The sequence below is a fragment of the Chiloscyllium plagiosum genome, chromosome 17, assembly GCF_004010195.1.
Source record: "Chiloscyllium plagiosum isolate BGI_BamShark_2017 chromosome 17, ASM401019v2, whole genome shotgun sequence".
In the NCBI taxonomy this organism is placed as follows: Eukaryota; Metazoa; Chordata; class Chondrichthyes; order Orectolobiformes; family Hemiscylliidae; genus Chiloscyllium; species Chiloscyllium plagiosum.
In genome coordinates, this window is record NC_057726.1 from 65932198 (window position 1) to 65956251 (window position 24054).

A 24054-nucleotide genomic window follows, 5' to 3' on the forward strand; every position below is an offset into this window, starting at 1 on the left:
AGTCTATATGTAAATTTTAAACTAGGTGGTTAATAGATGGGGAAAAAAAACTCAGCCGTGTGGAAGTGCACTTCTGGTATTAAAAAAATGTGAAACCAAACTATTGTGGAGGGGGATTTTCAGAAGTGTATATATGGTGGTTTTATAGATCAATACACTGAAGTAACCAGAGATCAGGCTATTTTAGATTTGGTACTATTGCAATGAAAAAGAATTAACTAATAATCTTTTTGCACTGTGTACTTTGGGCAGAGTGATGCGTTCTTCATTAAGATGAGGTTGAAGTAATTGTAGCTGAACCAAATGGGTGTAAGGTACAAAGTGCCAAAGATGGATTGGAGGAATTGACTGATTTTTTAAAAAAAATAACTGATGGATAAGCAATGGTTAATATTTAAAGAACATGTGACCTTTATTCCTGATGAAGGGCTTTCGCCCGAAACGTCGATTTTGCCTGTCCTCGGATGCTGCCTGAATTGCTGTGCTCTTCCAGCACCACTAATCCAGAACAATTATTCATTCCTGTCTCATGCAAAAATAAACTGAAAAGTTGGCTTAATCTAAGGTGGCTCCCTCATGGAGCTTGAGGATGAATTGTTGAATCAAAGCCTCACCTATTAATTCTGATGAAAATTAATAATCCTACGGCACTAATGTCTTAACTAACGTTCTAACGTGACGAACAGCAGTTGCAAAGGAGCATCAACACCTGCAAGATCCCCTCTCAGCCACCTACCATCCTGACATGGAAATAAATTGCTGTTCCTGGAATTCCTTTACTAATAGCACTACACTATACAGATTGCAGAGGTACAGGAAACTAGCCCACCACCACCTTCTGCAGGTCAGCTGCTAACACACTCAACCTATAATGTTGGTCCAGCCAGCGATGCCCAGATCCTTTAATGAATAATCCTTAATGATGAAAAATATAAATTCCCAAACCTTCCCAACGAAAAGCAACTGATTGAAACACTAATGAAGTGCCACGATACGATAGCAACGTAATTCTGGGGTGTGAATTGAGTTATAAAACATTTATACCTCATCCAGCCAGTGGCAGTATCGTTCTGAATTGTTGAGGATTTGCTTCAGCTCATTACCAATGCTGTTCAATGCTTGCAGCATATACCAGAATGATTCTGACGTTTTGGCTTCATAAAAATAAACTTTATCTTCAGAAAGGTTGATCCAATGATTTGAAATTCACTTAAATGTTATTACACCCAATGATTTCTGTCTGATTATCTATAATAGTCCACATTTTGTGCATTATGTTGGTTTAACCCAAAAATTATTTTGTAAGGCAGGAGATGGTGTGTTAAATAGTTCGTGTAGGATTCATTCTCCCCCAGCTCCACTCAAACGCACAGTGATTCCAGTCTCATCTACTTCCACTGCATGGACACTGAAGTTTCCCAAACCCTGCAAGAAAGTCAGAATTGAAATCTGTTACAACTTTGTCCTATCCTCTCAATACCAGACTAACAGCTTATGGGACAGACCCAGGTATCTGGATAAGAGAGAATAGGGAACTTTGGCACAAACTCTGGTATTTCACTGAGACCCTTCTTAACATCTATGACAATTAGACTGAGGGCAAGAGGAGAAAGAGGAATTGTTAAAGATCAAAAATTTGTCTTTGTGAAATTAACTATTGTCTTAGAAATTAGGAGGCAAGCATTCAAACAGTTCATATTAAAAGGGAAGGGGAAGACCTCCCTCGAAATGACACGAGTCTCCAGGAAACCAAGAGTAAATCCAGAATTTTAGAGTCACAAGAGATCCAACAAAATGGAAAATGTTCTGTTAACTACACAGGAAGATGCTTTCCTTGCAGTGACATCACCAGCTCTATGTTTTGCTGGCAATGTGCATATGAAGTCCATAGGATCATGACGAGGCAATTCAGCCCTTAAAGCATGTTTTGCCATTCGTTTTGATTATGAATGGTCTGCCTCTTAACTCATATAGCCTTCCTTTCATAACCCTTAATACTATTTCCAAAAATAAATATCATTCCCAACTGACTGCCAGCCTCAATAGCTTCTTAAGAGAGTTTGATCCAGACTTCCGCATTCTGATTATTACCACTGAACAGCCTAGCTCTAACATGAAGGTTCAACATGCCTTGATCTGGACCCACCCACCATGGAAGACAGTTTATCGACCAAATCAACCCTTTCAAGATCAAAAACATCACAAATTTCTTCATCTCTAAATTACCCCTCCATCTTCTATTCTCAAAGGAACACAAATCTAGACTAACTACCTATATCATAATTTAATGGAAATATTAGCATTCTGTCATAAGTAAGTCTGTTGTTGCAGTGAAGCCCAACACTAGCTGGAGGAACACCACCTCATTTTTCTGCCTCGGCACTATACGGACTCAACGTTCAGTTCAACAATTTAAGAGCATTAACTTTTAACCCCTTTTGCCCACCTCCCTGCCAGTGATTTTATTTTGCCTAGGTATACGCTCATCAAATCCTACAATTTTTTGGCTATCCACAGCTATCATTAACACCCATTTTGTATCTTTTAATCTCCTTTATTACTACTAATTACTTGTCTTTTGCTGTCTGTTCCACTCACTCCTCTCCCTTTGTCAACAACATAAACACAGTCATTTTCTAGCTCTGTTCAGTTTCAAAGACTACACAAAACATTAACTCTGCTTCTCTCCCCACGTCTGCTGCTCGACCTGCTGAGTCTGCAGCACGTTATCGGAGCGAACAGAAGTCCTACTTCCCTGGAGTGATAGGTCTGACAGGGAAATCTCAAGAATGTGAAGATTTGATTTGGCTCACCTGACTATAAACAGTCAAATCAAAATTCCTGCAACTCCTAATACCAATAATATCCTGTAGTGATGTGTGACCAATTCTCAAATTAAGCAGTTTGGTCTTTACGGGAGACAGGAATACCATGATGATGTACTGTGGGAGGGTCTCTGTAACAGCTAACCATCCTACCTTGCTTGTTCTCAGTATCCTCTCGATGGCGTTTTTCTGTTGAGGTTCCTTGGTCAGAAGGTAAAGGAAGCCTCCACCTCCTGCCCCAGCCAGGCTCTGCCCGTGTACGTGGGGCTGGAGGACAGCCATTATTTGTCGGACGGCAGAGGGCTCACACCCAGGAGCCATGCATTTCTTCTGCTGCCAGTAAGTGTTCAGGCATTGGCCAATCCAGGGGAGGTCACCTGCCAAATACAACAGATTATCAGAAATGTACATGTTTCTCTCCCTCTTTCTACAGTCACATAAGTAGTGAAAAGGGTATCAAAGGATGGTTGGGGCCTATTAGGGTCCAGAAAGGGGATTTCCGCTTGGAGGTAGGGGGCATGATAAGATACAGGAGAATCGACGTTTCGGGCATAAGCCCTTCTTCAGGAAGAAGGGCTTATGCCCGAAACGTCGATTCTCCTGTTCCCTGGATGCTGCCTGACCTGCTGCACTTTTCCAGCAACACATTTTCAGTTCTGATCTCCAGCATCTGCAGACCTCACTTTCTCCTCCGGCATGATAAGATACTAAATTAATATTTTTATCTGCCATTACAAAGAAGAAGATATTACCAATGTGGTAGTGACTGTGGAAGAGGATGTAGTTAACTAAAAATAGACAAGAAACATGTGACAGGCTTTGCTTTGTTTAAGGTTGAAAAATCACTAGCACTGAAGAGATTTCAAGGGTGTCTAGTTGTTTGCTGCTTCCCTCTTCCAATTCCCCATTCTCTCAAACATCACTTTCATCTCTCTACCCTCAGCTTGCAAATTCCCTCTCTTGGTCACCCCACTCCATCCCACCCAGCTGTCCCTTCTCCCAGTCCCTGTTGCTCACTGCTTGCTTGACACTTTGCTCACAGTCTCCTGCTCACTGTCCTATTCCTATCGCCATCTTCCCCTACCTCTGCATTATTTTTGGAGTTGCATTTCAAAATAGAGGCAGATGGACTTTGGTCAGTGAGGTTTATTTAAGGAGATCAGAAACTCAATTTTGAACAGTGACCGAAGTACATAATTTCTAAGCAGCCAACTATTTATTGAATCCCTGAGGTGATAAATGAATAAGATGTTTATACTGCTAGTTTAGATTTGACTTCAGGACACAAGATTTTAGTTTAGAAGAATCTAGAGATCAGTTTAAAAGGTAGAATAAGTTTTCTCATAGCAGGGAGAGCAAGCTTTTCCAGTCAGTTCAGGATAATTCATCACCTCAGCATAAGTAGTTTCTAGTCTGTGGAGCTTCTAAGCCAGGAGAGTTTGGATAGAAAACTTAAAGTTGTTAAAACTTAAAGATCAGGCTATCAGAATTGGTAAGAAGTTCATGTCAGTGGACTCCAAGAGGAATCATCTTTAGGGACCAAGGGTAGGAAAGGTTAAGAAAAATATAAAAAGCTGACATAGGAGTGATCTCTCTCTGGGATTGTGTTTCTGTTGAGAAACAGATTGAAACTTTGTATTGATGTTTGTGTTAAGATCCTTCCAACTGTCATATATATAGTATATATTTATTTATAGCTCTTTGATTTTTTTTTTCTTTTGCACAATAAAATTATGTTCTGTTGTTGAAGCACACTTGCAGTCTCGTGTGAATATGTTTCTGTGATTATCCACCATGGAACCCAAAAGCAAAAATTAAATATATGATCTATCAAGCTGGGCTTCATTCTGGGATCAGACTTGTCCAGTATTACCATCAGCCGGGATCATAATTCCTTCTCACCTTTTTCCTGACTGTTGTGCATTGCTTTCTTGTCCTACCTCTCAGTTTTCACTTCCTCCAACCAACCCCCTCACAATCTCTACTCACTGCTTTCTCACTCCCCCTTCACTTTGTCCCACTGCTGTGTTTCTCACTGCTTCCACCTTGAAAATTAAAGGGCAAAAAAACAGGAAGAAACTTAAACTAATTGTGATCATTACAGAAAACGTACTCGGAAAACTAACAGGGTTAACAGCTGGCAGGTCTCCTCAGCCTGAGTGCTTGTGGCCTAGGGTCTTAAAGGAAGTGATAGAGAGATAGTAGATGTACTGCTTGTAGTCTTCCATAATTCCCTAGGTTTTGGAAAGGTCTCAGTGGATTGTAAAATCCATAAATGTAACATGTCAGTTCAAGAAAGAGGGAAACAGAAAAGAAACTATAGGCCAGTTAACATAACATTTGGTAAATGCTAAAATCCATTGTTAAGAGGAGGCAGTGTGCAGGGCACTTTGTGTAATGTTTTCAGTCAAGGAAAGTAAACATAGTTTTGTGAAAAGGAATTTGGACAGCATTGATGGATTAATCCTGGGTAAAGCCATGGTGCACTCACGGGGAAAACCAAATGATCAGAATGGAAAACTAGGTACTGGGTCGCCACCTGATCACCTATGGCTGTGTGTGGAAGCAGGTCAACACACAGACAGACTCTTGCCTCTCTTTCTCTAACCCAGTCCAAGTCAGAGGCTAAATCTAGGGATCAGCTGGTCAATGTAACTTACTATCAATATGGAATCTGGCTTTATCTGGAATCTTATTTGGAACGTTCTGATTGCTAAGACACTAGCCAGTGTGCTTTCCGCTGTTTGATTCTGTGATAGTGCTGATGGCAGGTCCAGCAGTTTTGCTTACCTTTGATAAAAGCTTGAGCACATTCCTCTGCATTCCTGACCAGCGCATCTGCATTCTCCACAATACTGGGCACCCTGGCGTACCAACTCCTCAGTACATCCTGCAAAACAACCAAAACAAATCTCAAAAACTGGGATTAAAACTACTTCCTTACTCGAAACTTCCCTCAGACAAGGGTCCTGAAGAAGGGCTACACCCGAAACATCAGCTTCTGCACTTCCTGATGCTGCCTAGCTTACTGTGTTTTTCCAGCCTTCTGCCAGTCTACTTTGGATTCCAGCATCTGCAGTTTTTATGTCTCCAGAGAAGCGTCCAGCTGTCCAGTCAGCCCGCTTTCCAACTACTACAGTCTAAGAAAAGTGCTTCAGTAGAACTTCTTAAAAATGTATTTTTTATTCATCAGCTATGGCTGAGGCAGGCAAGTCAGCATTTACTGTACAGCAAACCTTTTATATTCTGGCACCAAAGGACCAGGAGTGGACCAATTGATCAAATTTTCTGGTTGACCAAAAGGTCCTATAATTAAAATAAAACACACACTAAGTCATAGAAACATAATGCAGGGGGTACACACATTACTGTTATATTTTGTTTACAGTATTAATCACTATAATAACAATGTAACTTTGCCTTTAATAAAACTTAATCAGAAGAGAGCCCTCTCACACTCTCAACTGACTACTCGTAGATTGTGGTATTTGAGGAGAAGTTGACTTGAGATTGCATCAACTGTTGATATTTTGTGTGGCCATTCAATTGGAAAATACGTATATTTACCTTGAAGTAAATCAATTTGAAAAACTATAGTAAATGGATAGGGTAATACAGTAAACTTCACAGTATTTGAGTTATATAATTTTTGCTGGTTTATCAAGAGTGCCAGTTTATAAGGTGCCAGACAAAACAACGTTTGCCGAATACCTTGAGAAGGTGGTGATGAGCTGCTGCTGCCTTAATTTAATATATTCTTTACAGTGCAAAGGCACCCACAGCACTGTTAGATAGGGAGTTCCAAGTTTTTGAGCCTTTGACAGTGAAGGAACAGTAATATTATTCCAAGTCAGCGGAGTGGCTTGGAGGGGAATTGGGTGGTGATATTTCCATGCATCTGCTGTCCTTGTCCTTCTAGGTGGTAAAGATCTCAGAAGATGCTGTCTGAGATGCCTTGGTGAGGTGCTGCACTGCATCTTGTAGATGGTACACAATGCTCCATAGTGGTGATGTCAGAGGGCGTACCAATCAAATGAACAGCTTTGCTTTGGATGATGGCGGGCTTCACTCAGCCAGGGAAGTGGAGAGGCTTCTATCACACTCCTGGCTCGTGCCTTATCAATCTTGCACAGGCTTGGGGATTCAAGAGGTGAATAAATTACTTCAGAATGCCCAGCCTCTAACCTGACTCCAAGCAGGTGAAAGTGTTGCCCCAGATTCTTGTTAGCTCTAGTTTTGCGCGGGCTTTATGTGCCACACTTGATCCAAACATAGCCTTGATGTTGAGGGTGGTCACTCTCCCCTCACCTCTGAAATTCAGTTCCTTTGTCCATATTTAAACCAAGATGTCATGAGATCTGTAACCAAATGATCTTGGTGGACGCCAAACTGAGCATCCGTGAGCAAGTTATTGCTGAGTAAATAGTCCTTTAATTAGTCTGAGGTAGGATTTCTATTGGTGTCCAGCAGGAAACGCTGTCAAACCAGTGGAGGCCAGCACCTCTACTTCCGACAGTGATATCAGAGTGGTAGTCACCACTGTAATGACAGAGAGGCTAAGGAACTGGCGTTGAGTGATGGACCCGATATTCAGCTAATCCTGACATCTTGCTTGCCCAGACTAACAGGCTGCAGGGATCACATTAGGAGATGTGGAGAGGTAAACCTATTCAGAACCCATCCCAAATGACCTCAGAAGCGAGCAAAAAGCCCTCCTCCCATCCCTTTTCATTGGCCAGTTGCCTGTACGGTTGTGCATGTGACACTTTTGCTGCCCATTACATCAGAGGCACAAATTGCCCACCCAATTGGGTTATGTGGAGATGATCACCCATCACCTCCCCAGCCACTCTAAGAATCATGGTGAGCATGGTCAGACCAGAGCCAGTGCCAGGCACTGTGTAACATTTCAGTTGAGAGTTCCCTGAGGGCAGTGGGTATGGTGGTAGATTTGTGACACTGGGATATTTGGGTCCTGACACTGTGACTACTGCTGGAGTTTGTTATGTGATGAGTGAGTTAAACCTGTAGAAGGTTGCGTGCGAGTCTTGTCTTCCCCGTGTACACCAGCAGCAAGTGGTTATTCAGAGTCTTCATGAAGGCGTCAGTCACTGCAATGCGCTCAACATCTACTCGCAGCGGCAACTGGGACTTGGACCGACCAATCTTGATACCAGGTACTAGACCTCCGACTTGGTCCTGCCAGCCTCCACCTAGAAAAGGAAGGAATGTTAATAAGGAGAAAGAAAGACATGCTTTCACAGCACAGGACAGCCCAAAGCTACATTTTTGAAGTGGAAACACAGGGGCTAATTTGCACCCTGATAATGCCCCCCTCCCGAAATTCCATTTGGTTCCTCAATCACTCCCAGTACACCCTCCATTCCCACATCAGTTTCCTCTGCAAGCACAGGAGATGCACATTTTAACCTCCGCATTCTTTACCATCGAAGGCTCCAAACACTCCTTTCTGGTGAAAGTGTTCTACTTCTTTCAATTTGTTAAACTATTGTCACCATTTAATGGGGAAGAATGCACCTCCAATAGTACTCCATTGTTTCACACACCGTCACAAAATGTATAAATGTAAAAAGTCCCAACAAGACCACCAAAATGACTAAGTTGCCTGACTGACTACTATTCAGGACAAAATCATATCACACTAGGATTTGTCAGTAACAGAAAGTTAACTGTTCCACATTTAACTTTACCAAGAGCAGAGAAAAGAAAGGATTTCTCTTGTATAACAATACAACTTAATTTGTCCCCTTTCAAAACACCCATCTACACACATGCTCAATCGCAATTAAGAGAAACAAATGAGTACTTAGACAAGTCCTAAGAGCTGTGATGGACCTGAAAGACATCTGTGCACAATTAGTAGTTCAGGATAGCTGAGTGGGATGAAAGGCCCACAATCAGGAAGACCCAGGAACATATCTAGTTTGGTGAAGTTAGCAGTCTGCGAAAGCTGGTGTTGTGTCTGTGAATAAGTACTGAACTGCACTTTCAGAGTCCAGGGGAGAATGGAACATATAGAACAGGAACAGTTGTTGAGACATCCATGACTCAGCAGCTCTTGAGGGGATGTTTCAGACTAGATTGGCAAAAGTGAAGAATTATAATCTCATGTGAAGTTTAATGAGATTTGATGACTGGGGAGTTAATGTCTGGGGAGTTGCCCAGGAATTTGTTGGATGCCCATTGTGGGGTGTTGATCTTGTGTAACGATAGCACAGTAATACAATCTACAATACATGAGCAACTTATTTCTAACAGCCGGAATTAACATGAGGTAAACATGATTATTAGGTCAAGCTGCACGTGTATTGTAGATTATATTACTGTTCCAGCCCTGCAAAAGAAAGTTCATTCTTGTTTGTTTAGAAGTGTGGAATCTTGTGTCTTAATAAATCTCCCAGAACTCTCATCTTATTGACTTCAAAAATAAAACCTGCTGGTCCCCAGGCAGATAAGAACTCAAAGTGGTAGCCTGGTACAGAATTATAAAATAATTTCACAATAATACACACCAGAAACTCTGTGTTTTGTGGCAGTGGCTAATCAATTATCAAGCTACGCAGATGAGAAGGTCGTTGGCTTCATGTCTATTTTCTACTTATATAGTTGGGCTCTGCTCAGAACATAAAAAAACACAATTGCTCCCGGAACCTCTTTGTTAGAATGGGATGAGTTTTGCTACCTTATGACTCTTGCTGCGAGTACTCATTCATGGACCATTGGAAAGAATTATATGTCAAGACGAATACAATTGCACAGGCTAACTATTGGTTGATCCTGGAAATGAAGGGCTTGTCACATGAGGAGCGATTGAGGACTCTCAGTCTGTACTCAAAGCAGTTTAGAAGGATGAGGGGGTATCTGATTGAAACTTAGAGTGCCTGGATAGAGTGGATTCCATGAGAAGTTGTTTCCATGAGTAGGAGAGACTAGGACCCAAGGGCACAGCTCTGGAGTGAACGGAGGACCCTTTAGAACTGAGATGAGGCAGAATTTCTTCAGCCAGAGGATGGTGAATCTATGGAACTCATTGCCGCAGAGGGCTGTACAGGCCAAGACATTGAGTATATTTAAGACAAAGATAGATAGGTTATTTAATAGTAAAGGGATCAAGGGTTACAGGGAGAATGCAGGAGAATGGGTTTGAGTAACAGATCAGCCATGATCGAATGGCAGAGCAGACCCCATGGGCCAAAATGGCCGAATTCTGCTCCTATGTCTTTGGTCTCATGGAGACTATTCCAGTTCTTGGTGTTTGTACTGCTTCTTTGATCATTTTAACTCAGTGCCAATCCCCTGCCTTTTCCCCCACAATCCTGCACATTGTTTGTATTTAAACAAGCATTCAACACCTTCTTGAATCGATCAATTGAATCTGTCTCCACCACTCTCCATGGTGCATCCTGTATCCTAAGAACTCGCTGAGTGAATCAGCACTTTTCCCTCATCCTGAATTTCCTTCTTTAGAAAAATACTTTAGAACTGCCCTCTGGTTCTCAACCTGTTTTTAAGCAAGAACATGCTGTCCATACCCCCTTGTGATTTTGAAAACCTCTATCAAATCTCCCTTTTAAGCCTTCTGGCCAAGGAACAGTCCCAACTTAGAACATAGAACAGTACAGCACAGAACAGGCCCTTCAGCCCACGATGTTGTGCTGATCATTGATCCTCATGTAAGGTAAACCTAATGTACGAACCCTCAAATTTCTGTGACCATATGCATGTCCAGCAGTCTCTTAAATATCCCCAATGACCTCGCTTCCACAAATGCTGCTGGCAACGCATTCCATGCTCTCTCAACTCTCTGCGTAAAGAATCCGCCTCTGACATCCCCTCTATACTTTCCGCCAAACAGCTTAAAACTATGACCCCTCATATTAACAATTTCTGCCCTGGGAAAAAGTCTCTGGCTATCAACTCTATCCATGCCTCTCATTATCTTGTACACCTCAATTAGGTCCCCTCTCTTCCTTTTTTCTAATGAAAGAAGTCCAAACTTCTCCAAAACACTTCTCCAAACCTTCCTCATTACTGAAGTGGCTCATCCCTGGAACTGTTTTTGTAAACCTCTTCTCCATTCCCTCCAATGTATTTACATTCTTCCTATAATTTGGTGTCCAGAAATATATACAACTCCCCAGCTGAGATCTCACCAGTGTTTTATATAAATTTATCATTATCTTGTAAACTCGGTCCCTAATTATGATTTCTATTGTATGATTTATTCACAGCTCTCTCCACTTGTCCTGCCATTTTTAATGATTTATATACATATACATCTCTCTGCTTCTGCCTTTAGAATAATACTCTCTTTTATACTGTCACTTCCTGTTGTTTGTCTCAAAGTGTATCATCTCTCACTTCTCTGCATTCATATTCATCTGCCACCTATCTGCCCACTCCACCACTTGACTATGTCCTTTTGAAGTTCTGCACTGTCCTCCTCACAGTTTACAATTCTCCCAAGTTTTGTGCTGTCCACAAATGTTGAAATCAAGACCATGATCTTTATCATTTATATATCAGGGAAAGAAAGAGTTCCAATTACAACTTGTGGGGAACTCCACAAACATTTCTCCAGCCCAAAAAAACCCCTTAACTATTAATCTCTGTTTCCCATCCCTCAGTTAATTTTTTACCCATGCTGCAACTGTCCTTTTTATTCCATAACCAATAACTTTCCTCATAAGTTTATTGTATGGCACTGTATCGAACATCTTTTAAAAGTTCACATATACTACATTATCAAAGTCTCCCTCATCAATCCTCTGTCACTCTTCAAAAGACAAAAGGAAGTTAAGACATGATTTTCCCTTAAAACACCCATGCCAACAATTCTGAATCAACACACATTCTTCCACAAACTATTAATTCTATCTTGAATAATTGTTCCTAGAAGCTTCCCCACCACCAAAGTTAAACCGATTGAGCTGTTTTTGCTGCTACATCATCCAATCCTATCTCTGCCCGATCTAATGTGCGCTCAAACCCTCATTGATGGTTCCTCCAGACCTGACAATCCTAAAGCACTCCGGCTGCCCTCCCACACCCTACTCTCTGTAAACAGGACAGCGTCCAGAACCCTGATGCCTGTGTCTTTCCTTACATCAGGTTCCATTCATCCATCAACCCTGTGCTTGCTAACCTCCACTTGCTCCTGGATTAAACAATCCATTGATATTAAAATTCTCAGCCTTAGCTTTAAATTCCTTCAATACCTTATGATCCCCTATCATTGTAATCACTCCCAGCCCCACAACCCTCTGAGATAATAGTGCTTCCCTAATTTTGGGGAGCGTGCTGGATTTTAATCCCGATACCATTGTTGCCTGTGCGTTTAGCTTCCTGGTCCCTGAACTCTGGAATTCCCTTCCTCCATCTCTTTCCTCCTATACAATCTTCTTAAAACCTAACTCTTTGACTGAGTTTCACATCATGAGCCCGAATGTCTTTTTACGTGGCTCAGTGGCAAATATTTCTTTAATCTGCTCCTGTAAAGCTTCTTGGATTGTCTGATTAGATTCAACACACTATACAGATAAAAAGTGTTGCTGTTTTAGATGTAAATCAGCCTAGTTAAATACTGTAACTCTCAAGGATCACACAAGCATGTTCAGGGAGACCAGCACAGCTCTTTTCAATAAACCTCAATTACACTGACCCACCTACTTACCATGCCCCTCAAAAATCCCTTTTAAACTTCTTTTCCAAGCTAATTGTTTCACAAATCTCTGTGAATATGCTCTTCAAATTCTCTTCCTGCTTCTAATTGTCAACTTATCTCTCTTGGAATTGAATTTCTTCACCACATTAACCCAGATCAATTCCCTCGATAATTTGGAGATCAGGGATAGTCCGTACCTGTTGTCAGCATCTGCTCCAGGTGAAGAACGGCATGGATGAGGGACGAGGTGTTGCAGGTTTTTCCAGCAGCTGTGATCAGAGCTGCCATCACTGCCCCAGCAAGGATACTGCTTGTACCTAAAAACACAATAAACAGTACACAACCCAGAACTTCACTGTTCCCCTTTTACATTTTACAGGCTTCACTTGTCTGTCATACTGTTTTTTGTGTTTGTAACTCACAACTGATATCATAGAATTCCTACAGTGTGGAAACAGGCCCTTTGTCCCAACAAGTCCACACTGACTCTCCAAAGAGTAATACACCCATTCCCCTACCCTATATTTACCCCTGACCAATGCACCTAACTTACACATCCCTGAATACTTATGGACAATTTAGCATCACCAATTCACCTGACGTGCACATCTTGTGGGAAGAAACCGGAGCACCTGGAGGAAACCCATGCAGACATGGGGAGAATGTGCAAACTCCACACCTACAGTTGCTCGAACTGGAATCGAACCAGATTCCCTGGCGCTGTGAGGCAGCAGTGCTAACCACTGAGCTACTCTGCCGCACGATATAAATTACAATTACTCATAGCCTCTAGATAAAACCTTGGGGTTGTGCCAAGTCAAGTGATGTCAGTGGTGAAAAAGCATTGATGGATTTAGAGGACAGCAATTGATGAAGTGCAAAATCAGTCTAAGTTTGTGCACTTATCAGATGCATGAGAGAGAATGTACCCATGAGATTCCATGTACAACATCTGTGTGTGCATGCATATAAGGGTGCAAATGGGAGTGCGAGTGTTGAGTGTGTGAATGACAGTGTGAGTGGGACATATTTTAATCAATTCAAAGAAAGTGGAAAGTTACCATTGCCTCAGGAAGTTCAGGAGTTGATAAAATGAATGAGAAAGGTGATTTTTGAAAACATCCAAAAGTAGGTTAAGGGGAAACATAAATTCATGAAGACATTCCACGAGCCAGTGCACATGGAATGGCAGCACGGTATTATGGAGGACTGGACGAGTATTTTTACTGTCCAACTTTCAAAATAAAAATTGGTGTTCAATTTAAATTAAGTAATACTCAATGACTAAGTAGTAAGTGTAAGGGCCTTATACATTTAATATTCTTTAAACTAGACAAAGAAAATGAAGAGAGAGTAATTTATGGGTAAGTTATGGCAGGGCAGTTCGGCCACATAGAATGCTGCTCCTGGGTCACATGGGGAGTCAGGAACACGTTCAGTGTCCAGAGTGATCATTTGTACAGGAAATGTCTCTAATTGCACCTACTAAAATCTGTATTTCAGAACTGTAACAGCAGCTAGCGTCACTGTGGAGTATTTGCTAGGCTGAGCACTTTGTGGATAGCACATACAGAGAGGTGCCCACACTGCAGGTAAAGAGTGCACAGGTAGAAAGGGAATGGGTGAGAGTTTGAGTCTCTTGGGTTCATTATCCACAAGATTTTCCATTTTGGATGCTGCTGGCCGAAATTATTTCTCAGCAACAGCTATGTTTGTGGTATCATGAATCAAAAAATCCCTACGATGCAGAAAGAGACCATTCACCCATCACGTCTGCTCTGACCCTCTAAAAAGCACCGCACCCAGACCCAACACCCCACGCTGCATTTACCATGGCTTATCTACTTAACCTGCATATTTATGGACACTATGGGCAAGTCGCCGTGGCCAAGTCATCTAATCTGCACATTTGGACTAAGGGAGGAAACCAGAGCACTCGGGGGGGGGGGGGGGGGGGGGGGGGGGTCAACAGCCAGAGGTTGTGATTCATATTGGTACCAAAGACGTACATTAAAAAAAAGAGCCATGAGCTATAGGCTATAGGCAGCAAGAAATTAACTGTAAAAGCAAATGTGGAAGGCAAAGGACACAGGGGCCTGTGGTAAATAGGGCCATAGCACAAAAAAAGTGTAAAAACTTTAAATGACAAATCTAAATGTAGTGTATGTGAATGCACAGAGGGCTCTAAATTAGGTAGATGAATCAACAGTGCAAGTAGCTGTAAATGGATATGATTGTGATTATAGAGGGATGTCGACAGGTGACCAAGGCTGAGAACTGAAAGAGTGTTCAAATTGCAGAGGGACAGGAGAAAGAAAAGGAAGGTGGGGTGGCCTTGTTAGTAAAGGACAAAATCAGTGCAATAGTAAGAAAGGATGGTGCCTTAGAAAACCTTGTTGGGTAATCAGTCTGGGTGGAACTATGGAGCAGCAAGTGGTGAAAAACATTCGTGGGAGTTGTCAATTGGCCTCCAAACAGTAGGGACCAGGTAGAGGATGACATTCAAAAGGAAATTAAGATATGTTTACAACAAAGATGTAGTTGTATGGGTTCCTGGGTGACTTTAATCTACAGGTAGATTAGGCAAACTACATTTGCAAGAAGGAGGCGGATGAATTCCAGGGGTATGTACAAGATGGATTTTAGACCCGTACATTGAGACATCAACCAGGGAATAAGATTTCCAATATTCAGTAGAATGTATTGAGAAGGGGTTAATTAGTAAACTTGGTGTGGGGATCCTTTAAGGAAAAGTGACCATTCTTGGTAGGCTTCTTTATGGGGATGGAAAGCAATGTGGTCCAGTACAGAGCTGGTATTCTAAATCTAAATAAAGGATTGCAAATGGTGAAAGAAAAGGGTCTCTTGACACCAGATACTGCTACTCAAAGGTTTATTTCATGGTTACTCACCGAGGCCAGATCCATGTGGCAGATTGGACCAAGTGTGAAGCTCAAAGCCACTACCAAACCCTGACATTAACTGATCCTGCAGCAATACCTGCGAAGGGTAGCGTATAATTTCTGTGCAGATAAAGGCTGCTTTCAACAAGGCACCTGTCAACAAATAGAACACTTGTTGAAGAATAGAACACAACACAATGTCATCAGACAGAGATGTAAAAGAGATGGGTTTTATTCTGTAGATGAAGGTCGGAGGAGCAATATAAAAGAGGGAAGATGAAAGGTTAGACAGCGAAGGAGATTAGAGATAACAGGAGAACAAAAATGACAGGTAATGGTTGTAGAGAAGCGAGAGTGGTCCGAAGAGGTATAAATGGCAAAATATATGTCAGCTCTACTGAAATCAAAAGCAGGGAAACCACATATGCATGTGTGTGGGTAGCTGGGAGAGGAAAAGACAAAGTATGGAATACAGGGAAACAAAATGGAGGACACAGTTGATGGTGCTGAAATTGGTAAAGTCAATGTCTAATCCAAAATAGTGTAATGCAGCTGTGAGTCACAATTAAGGTATTTAAAAGGGCATTCAGTCTTTATTTTGCACTTTAATAAAACATTATGAATGGCACAGGGGCCAGGGGCCTGGCAACACCTTAGAGGAGGCTTCATGGTGGAAGGTCACAGTGCCTTTGTCAGATTTTGCACACACTCTTGTATAAAGGAGCAGGAAGGTTGTGCATGGCTCATCCCGAGCCAAATGCAACAATACAGGAGGCATTTCCCTGCGGAGTAAGGGCCCTGACAGCTCTGGCCTATTGCTTTGCATGCCATTTAGACCAATGGGTTAGTGCCTTCATTTTATGGTTCTCTCTTGCTCTCTGTGAGTCTGAGCAGCTCACATCTTCTGACCTGCCAACTGGCCCTCCCTACGGCTCCTTGGCTTGGTCCTCTCACATCAAACCTTCCTCCACCAGTCCTTATTGGATGACACCAGTGAAGGCAACCGAACTGTGAAATTAAGGCAACAGACATTGACAAAACACAGAGACTCGGAATCCTGAAATAGTCCCAGTGTCAGTTTTCCAACACCAGCAGGGAAATTCAGCCCTGTATGTCCATAACCATGTGGTACAGGAGACATCAGAACCGAGCCTGACCCTGATGCACAGAATTATAGTTAGCGACCAACAGCAGAAATCTGAAATGAGTCCCAATTAGAGCGACTGGATAACTATTTTATCCAGAAAAACTGTATACACAGCCTACATATGAAGAAGAATAAATTCAAAATTAAGCTAGGGAAACAATAATTCATTGAGTGTTCAGTTAATGGAACAGGCTCCCGAGGACGACAGTGAAAGCAGTTGATTTTGATCATTGGTCATAACTGGAATAATTCAGACATGAGGGATGGGAAGTGTAACATGGTTGGAATGAAGAGATTAATTTGGACCTATGACGAATCAACTGGGGTTGACTACATCATATGTTTAAGATCATTGCAGATTAACTGAGGATGGCAGAATGGGTATGAGATGGACAACGTTTTTTTTTTATCCAGACATTTCTCCTTTTTAAATCTTAGGCTGGTTTATAATGTACTTCCTACCATCTTGGCAACTCAGAATGGAGAGTACAGGCAGCCTGTCTACCAGCCTTTCTGTCGAAGATACCTGGTGCACGCGGCTGGGAGTAGTCCCGCAGATCCTCTAAAGTCCGACACACTATCTCCATGCTCATTCCTGTCTCTTTGCTTCCACTGTTCAGGACTAAGTGCAGCTTGGGCTCTGCTATGCGACGCACTTTTGCACCAACTGGTTTGCACTTGTCCACTAGAACGGCGATATTCAGCACCACTCCTCCATGCTCATATGTTATCGGAGGTGTGTCACTCCAGCCACCTGTGGGAAGGGGTTACATATTTTAGGCTTGGGCATTGAGTTAGTGTTTGGATTACAGGGAGGCAAAGGGTAAAAATTATAACAAGTTTAGAACAGATCTCTACAGCTCACTCTCCCAGATCAGATAACAACATAGACAGATGTAAGAGAGAAAGCTACACCACAAGCAGGAGGTCACTTTTACAAGTTCACAGAGAGATCGACAACATCGGAGCCTCCACTGCAACTTGTGCTCCTTACAGGTGTAGTTCCCGACAGTGAGAGTGAATTTAACACTTACTCACTCCTCTGAACCCTTCAATTCCTATTGTTTCATCCATTGGTCCAGTTTACTACAGAACCTTCATAGTTTCCACTTCAATCACTGATTTGAGTGAATTCCACAGCCTCACTGAACATAGACTGCAGTTCACCACTACTTTCTCAAGGGCAATGAATGGTCAGCCAGCAATGTCCACATTGCACGAGTGATTTTTTAAAAAAAATCACTACCTTGTGCGCAAAGAAGTTCCTCTTGCCCTCTGTTCTGAATCACCTAACATTCAATCTTGTACCTAATTTCTCATTTTTGACTCTTTATCCACCGGGAGCTGTTTGCTTCAGTGATCTGTTACATCTGTCCAATAATCAGTATTCTTACAAATAAATGGTCATCTTTTTATCTGTATTTCTTCATATCTGGTAGAATGAATATTTGTAGACTCTTAAATGCCTTGTACAGCACATAATGTATGTTTTCATCATTCCCACCCTCATATTCAAATCTCTCCACAGCCTCACCACTCCCCATTTCTGCAAACTCCTCAAGCCTCTGGAATCTCCATACTCCTCCAGTTCTTGCCCATTGAGCATCCGACTTCCATTGCTCCACAACTACTGGCTGTGCCTTTACTTCCTAGGCCCTAAATCCTGGAATATCTTCCTTAAATCTTCCCCCTCCTTTCTGAAGACTTACTTCCTTCATTAAGATTTTGGGCATCTGTCACATTATTTCTTTATATGGTGTGGTATCAGAGTGATCTGCTAATCACTCCTTCAAAGCACATTGCCATATATGACTAAAATAAGTGGGCTCCTTTGACCATTACTGGCGAAACAGTCTAAATACATGCTCAAATTTCTGGTGAGAGACTCAAATCTATAACATTTGGAGGTCTGACCAACTAAACCATGGCTACTAACACAAACGTATCACCTCAAGCTGCAGACTAGATTGGTAATCTGACTTTAAGATGCTTATACAGAGTGTAGTCATTAAGTAAGAGTACCTGAGATGTCAATGCGGGCAGGGCATTCTGCCACCACCCAGTGATTCATGGGAGGAAGCTCTCCCTGGCCCATGGAGATGAACCTTCGTGCTGACATCACAGCCTGTCGGATTAGGATCTGTTCCGCTCCCTCATAATGACGGGCTGCCCTCACCAGAAGGTCTGGCCTGCAGTACGTGAGATAGAAAACTGCATCAAAAGGTTTGGCAGGAGTTAAATGAACAAGTAACAACCAGCTTCAAGATGGTTCAATAGGGGTTTGACAGGTCCTCAGGTTCCCATGCCTCTGTACCCATATAGCAAGTCCAGAATTCTATATTACATATCATATTCTACTTTGTTGCTGCAAACTAATTAAGGACATTTCAAAAGAGAAAATCACTTGGGAGTAGGTGACAGTAGGTTGGACGTTAGGGAGTCCCTGGTAGTAATACAATATTCATGCATGCTACGGATTTTGAGGCCAAAAAGTACCAAAGTTTGACTCTTCCCTCTGATACCAATGACATTGCCCTTGTCCATGTCCACTGAAGGAGTCAATGAAACAGATTCTTAATGTCAGTTCAAACCAAAATAATTTATTGGTTCAATATAGGGACTCAATAAATAATTTTGTATTCTCTCTGATCAGATAGTTCTCCCTTCTCTGACTCAAAATTAAACTCTAATTTCCACTCTCATTATATCCACATTCTCTACAGTTAGGGAGCTTTGGTAGACTTTCGATACATTTACATAAGTTCAAGAATTCTCTGCATGCTAAGCCTTGTGGTGAAGTTCTATCCCACAGGCATGGACAGCATTGATGTATAAGTTTAAACTCAGTAGGACATACTGATGAGTAGGTTGAAGATTCTGGTGAAGGAAGTTCCTGTTCAGCATAAGTATTGAACAGTTGGAAAAGTTACCCGTTACTGTTCTGTAATTTACCTGTAAACATTTATGAGGAGAAAGTGAGGTCTGCAGATGCTGGAGATCAGAGCTGGAAATGTGTTGCTGGAAAAGCGCAGCAGGTCAGGCAGCATCCGGGAACAGGAGAATCGACGTTTCGGGCTTAAGCCCTTCTTCAGGAATGAAGAAGGGCTTATGCCCGAAACGTCGATTCTCCTGTTCCCTGGATGCTGCCTGACCTGCTGCGCTTTTCCAGCAACACATTTCCAGCTGTAAACATTTATGTCAGCTGAATATTACGGTGGCAAAGCAATGGAGGCCTCAGCCCTTTACTTGTGGTCAGGTACAGTGCACAGGTGCAGGAAGCCCTCACACCCTAAGGTACTGGATTTCATCAGTGAGAGAGACAATCGTACAATCTGTAGTTGCTATGTTATGGTCCCAGCTTTTATCTACTCAATCTGTTTGTGATGTTTTATACTCTTTATTGATTATTTCTTTCAATCTTAAAATAATTCTTCATTAAAGGCTTATCAGTGAAGAAAATGTTTCATTCAAGTCAGATTCCAGAATGAATTAGATTACTTACAGTGTGGAAACAGGCCCTTCGGCCCAACAAGTCCACACCAACCCGCCGAAGTGCACCCACCCAGACCCATTCCCCTACATTTACCCCTGCACCTAACACTACAGGCAATTTAGCATGGCCAATTCACCTAACCTGCACATTTTTGGACTGTGGGAGGAAACCGGAGCACCCGGAGGAAACCCACGCAGACACGGGGAGAATGTGCAAACTCCACACAGTCGGTCGCCTGAGGCGGGAATTGAACCCGGGTCTCTGGCGCTGTGAGGCAGCAGTGCTAACCACTGTGCCACTGTGCTGCCCACTGTCTAGTTTAATACATTATATTGTAGTGGCATCTAGTTAGAAATAAAGGTGTGATTGACAATTAAGGATTATAGTCAGGTAGGACACATATAAACATCAAAACGTTTACAAAGAAAGATGCAAGTAGGAGTTAACCAGTAATGACATCATTGCAGCTAGCAGGAAAATCTAGAAGGATTCATTTTGAAATCAGTAAATAGTTAGGAAGGGATTGGACATAACACAAATGATATTAATCAGGCAACAAGGAAGTATCAATTAAAAAAAAATTATTCATTGACTAGGAGGAGGTATGACAACATCACACCTAGACATGAGGATTAGTTATTAATTACAGGAACAATACTGGGGCCATCGAACAGATAAGAGATGACAAAGATCCATATTAATGAATACCACTAGAAACCAGAAAGGGACAATACCCACAAAAACAGAGAGAATGAAAAATTTTCTTTACTAATAAACCCTTAACGAAGGATTCTTTATGGACTAGGCCAGACCTCTCAAAACATTCTTAGGCAGGCAGCCCCAGACCATAACTTTGCAATTTGTTTCGGTAAGTACGCAGTGAACGTTACCCGGAGTAAGTTTAGATTAGATTCCCTGCAGTGTGGAAACAGGCCCTTCTGCCCAACAAGTCCACACCGACCCTCCGAAGAGTAACCCACCCAGACCCATTTCCCTCTGATTAATGCACCTAACACTATGGGTAGTTTAGCATGGCCAATTCACCTGACCTGCACATCTTTGGACTGTGGGAGGAAACCGGAGCATCTGGAGGAAACCCACGCAGACACGGGGAGAATGTGCAAACTCCACACAGACAGTCACCTGAGGCTGGAATTGAACCAGGGACTGTGAGGCAGCAGTGCTAACTACTGAGCCACTATGCCACCCCCCCATTATGAACCGATGGTCCCGTTGATTGGAGCTTCGGTGGGGGAGTGTTGAGTGGTGTAATTTAATTTAAATTAAGTTAGTTTAGTTCAATTTAAGTTAATTTAAGTATGAGAAGCATATGGTTCAGTTACCAGTGATTGTAATAAAAGGCTTATGTCAACCTTGCACACTGCCCCTCTGCACCACCCCCACCCTGTCTCCTGACTTTGCTGTCTAAACACCATGCACAGGGGACAGTTTGTCTCCCGTTATGGGGAGTCCAGGATGAGAGAACATGATCTCAGAGTAAGGAATCACACATTTAAGATTGAGGTGGGGAGGAGTGTCTTCTCTGTGGGTGGTGAATCTGTAGAATCCTTCACCCACAGAGAGCTGTTGAGGTTTGGCCATTAAGTATATTCAAGGGGAAGGGGAGGGAACAGAAGAGGAGAATGTATTTTTTATTTGACACAGACAGTTGTTATAATCTGGAATATATTGCCTGATAGGTCAGAGGAAGCAAGATTCAAGTGAAAGGGGGGAGGTGGATAAATATTTGAAGAGGGGAATAAAGAAGTGCAGTTTGAGTAGATGTGGGGGGCGAAGGGGGAGGTGATATGGTAACTTGAGATGAGAAGCGGGACTAGTTGGATAGATCTTCCACAAAGAGCTAGCACAGACACAATGGACTGAATGGCCTCGATCTGTGTTAGAGAACAATCCTGCAAATAAAGCAGCAACTAGTGACACCCACGCTCCTTTCTGTTTCACCTTGTTTGTTTTTCTGTTATACCTCTGTTCCATCATTAGGTTTCAGTAGTCATTGCCAGATAGTCACCAGGGGGCAGGTGAGTTATCCTGCATGTGTACTTTGAGCTGCAGCATTCCAAAACAGGATTTGGTTGGAGGGTGATAACAACAACTTTCACTTATAGAGCACTTTTTTAACGTCATTTTAAAACGCCCAAAGGTGCAATCCAGGAGCGTCACAAAATGACATATCACACCCAGTTCCTTAAGGAGATACTGGATATGACCTAAAGGACCCCTGAGACCCAAAGCTTAGTCAAAGAGGTGGCCTCAGGGGTCGGGCATTTGGAGGCACGGCTGCCATGGCTGCAAGACTGTCAGTGTTGCCGGTCTGGCCTGTTCCATACTCTTGCATCGAGTTATCTTCCAGCTCACTAGGAGGTCAAAGATGCACCCTGTTTGCAGGGACACAATTTGCAAACCACAAGATATAAGGGAGAGAAAAGTGCCCAACATCCTGAGGGCCACCTTAGTGTAGACTGCAACAAGCCGTACACACACCCTCCATGCATGAATGCCAACCGTCAATGAGTACCAAGGTTCCCCTGTGCCCCCCGGTGGTGAGGGATCCCTTCCCCTAATGGCTCATTCCAAGGAACATCTTCAACCACCAAGTGGCTGTAATGTCCTCGAAAATGGACAAGGGTCAATTGCTCAGATGGATACCCATGTGGGCTGTCCAAGTCATTTGGCAGAAGCCCCCACGTTCACACGAGCACCAAGACACAGAAACACTAAAAACATTAGCCTGAGTCGGCTATTCAAGCCCCCTTTCTAGTCTTTTGACATGGACACAGAGACAAAAGGAGCAGGCCCTCTGAGCCTGTTTCCCCATTCAATATGATCATGGCTGATCATCCAACTCAGTATGCTGTTCCCATTTTCTCCTCATACCTTTAGCCCTCAGAACTATACCTAACCCCTGCTGGAAAATATTCAACGTTTTGGCCTTGACCGAAGGGTCTGTTTCTGTGTGAGTCTATCACCACTCTCTGGGGCAGAGAATTCCACAGGCTCACTACTATCTGGGTGAAGACATTTGTCCTCATTTCAGTCCTGTGTCCTTAGACTGTGACACCAGGCTCTGTACTCCTCGAGTCTTAAGGAACATCCCTACTGTTTTTAGCCTGTCTCATCTTATCAGAATTTTATAGAATTCTATGAAATCCACTCCTCCTCCTGATTCTTCTATACTCCAATGAATTCACTCGTGACTGATCCACTCTCTCTTCGAATTAGAATCCCTACAGTGTCGAAACAGGCCCAACAGGTCCACACCGACCCTCCGAAGAGCAACCCTGTATGTACCCCTGACTAATAACCTCCACTATGGGCAATTTTAGCACGGTCAAATCACCCCAACCTGCACATCCCCAGATCGTGGGAGGAAACCGGAGCACCCGGAGGAAACCCTACGCAGGCACGGGGAGAAAGCGCAAACCCCACACAGTCAGTAGCCTGAGGCTGGAACTGAACCCAGACCCCAGCCCCGCCAGGCAGCAGCACCAACCACCGAGCCACGGTGCCACCCACATTAGTTCTGTCATCCCAGGAATCAGTTCTGTAAACTGTCAATGCATTGCCACAATAGCCAGAACACCCTTCCTCAGATAAAGAGACCGAAACTGCACACAAACATCCAAGGTGCAGTTTTACCGAGACCCTGTATAATATGTTGTGGTTCTGTTCCCCGAGCTGGGAATTTGTGTTGCAGACGTTTCGTTCCCTGTCTAGGTGACATCCTCAGTGCTTGGGAGCCTCCTGTGAAGCGCTTCTGTGGTGTTTCCTCTGGCATTTATAGTGGTTTGTCTCTGCCGCTTCCGGTTGTCAGTTCCAGCTGTCCGCTGCAGTGGTCAGTATATTGGGTCCAGGTCGATGTCCTTATTGATTGAATCTGTGGATGAGTGCCATGCCTCCAGGAATTCCCTGGCTGTTCTCTGTTTGGCTTCTCCTATAATAGTAGTGTTGTCCCAGTCGAACTCATGTTGCTTGTCATCTGC

General features: G+C 42.8%; 1 protein-coding gene across 1 annotated transcript in view; it reads right to left on the minus strand.

Moving 5' to 3' along the window:
• Positions 1-1323: 1323 nt before the first annotated feature.
• The window catches only part of LOC122558639 (L-fucose kinase), a 213009-nt gene continuing 190278 nt past the window's right edge, over positions 1324-24054 (minus strand). The window contains exons 16-23 of the mRNA XM_043707437.1: positions 18583-18749; positions 17087-17314; positions 15423-15566; positions 12708-12827; positions 7851-8038; positions 5616-5715; positions 2979-3202; positions 1324-1425 (exon numbers count right to left, since the gene is read on the minus strand). Of these exons, the coding sequence (XP_043563372.1) occupies positions 1342-1425; positions 2979-3202; positions 5616-5715; positions 7851-8038; positions 12708-12827; positions 15423-15566; positions 17087-17314; positions 18583-18749 (1255 nt within the window). The 3' untranslated portion in view covers positions 1324-1341. The remainder of the gene's footprint in view (positions 1426-2978; positions 3203-5615; positions 5716-7850; positions 8039-12707; positions 12828-15422; positions 15567-17086; positions 17315-18582; positions 18750-24054) is intronic.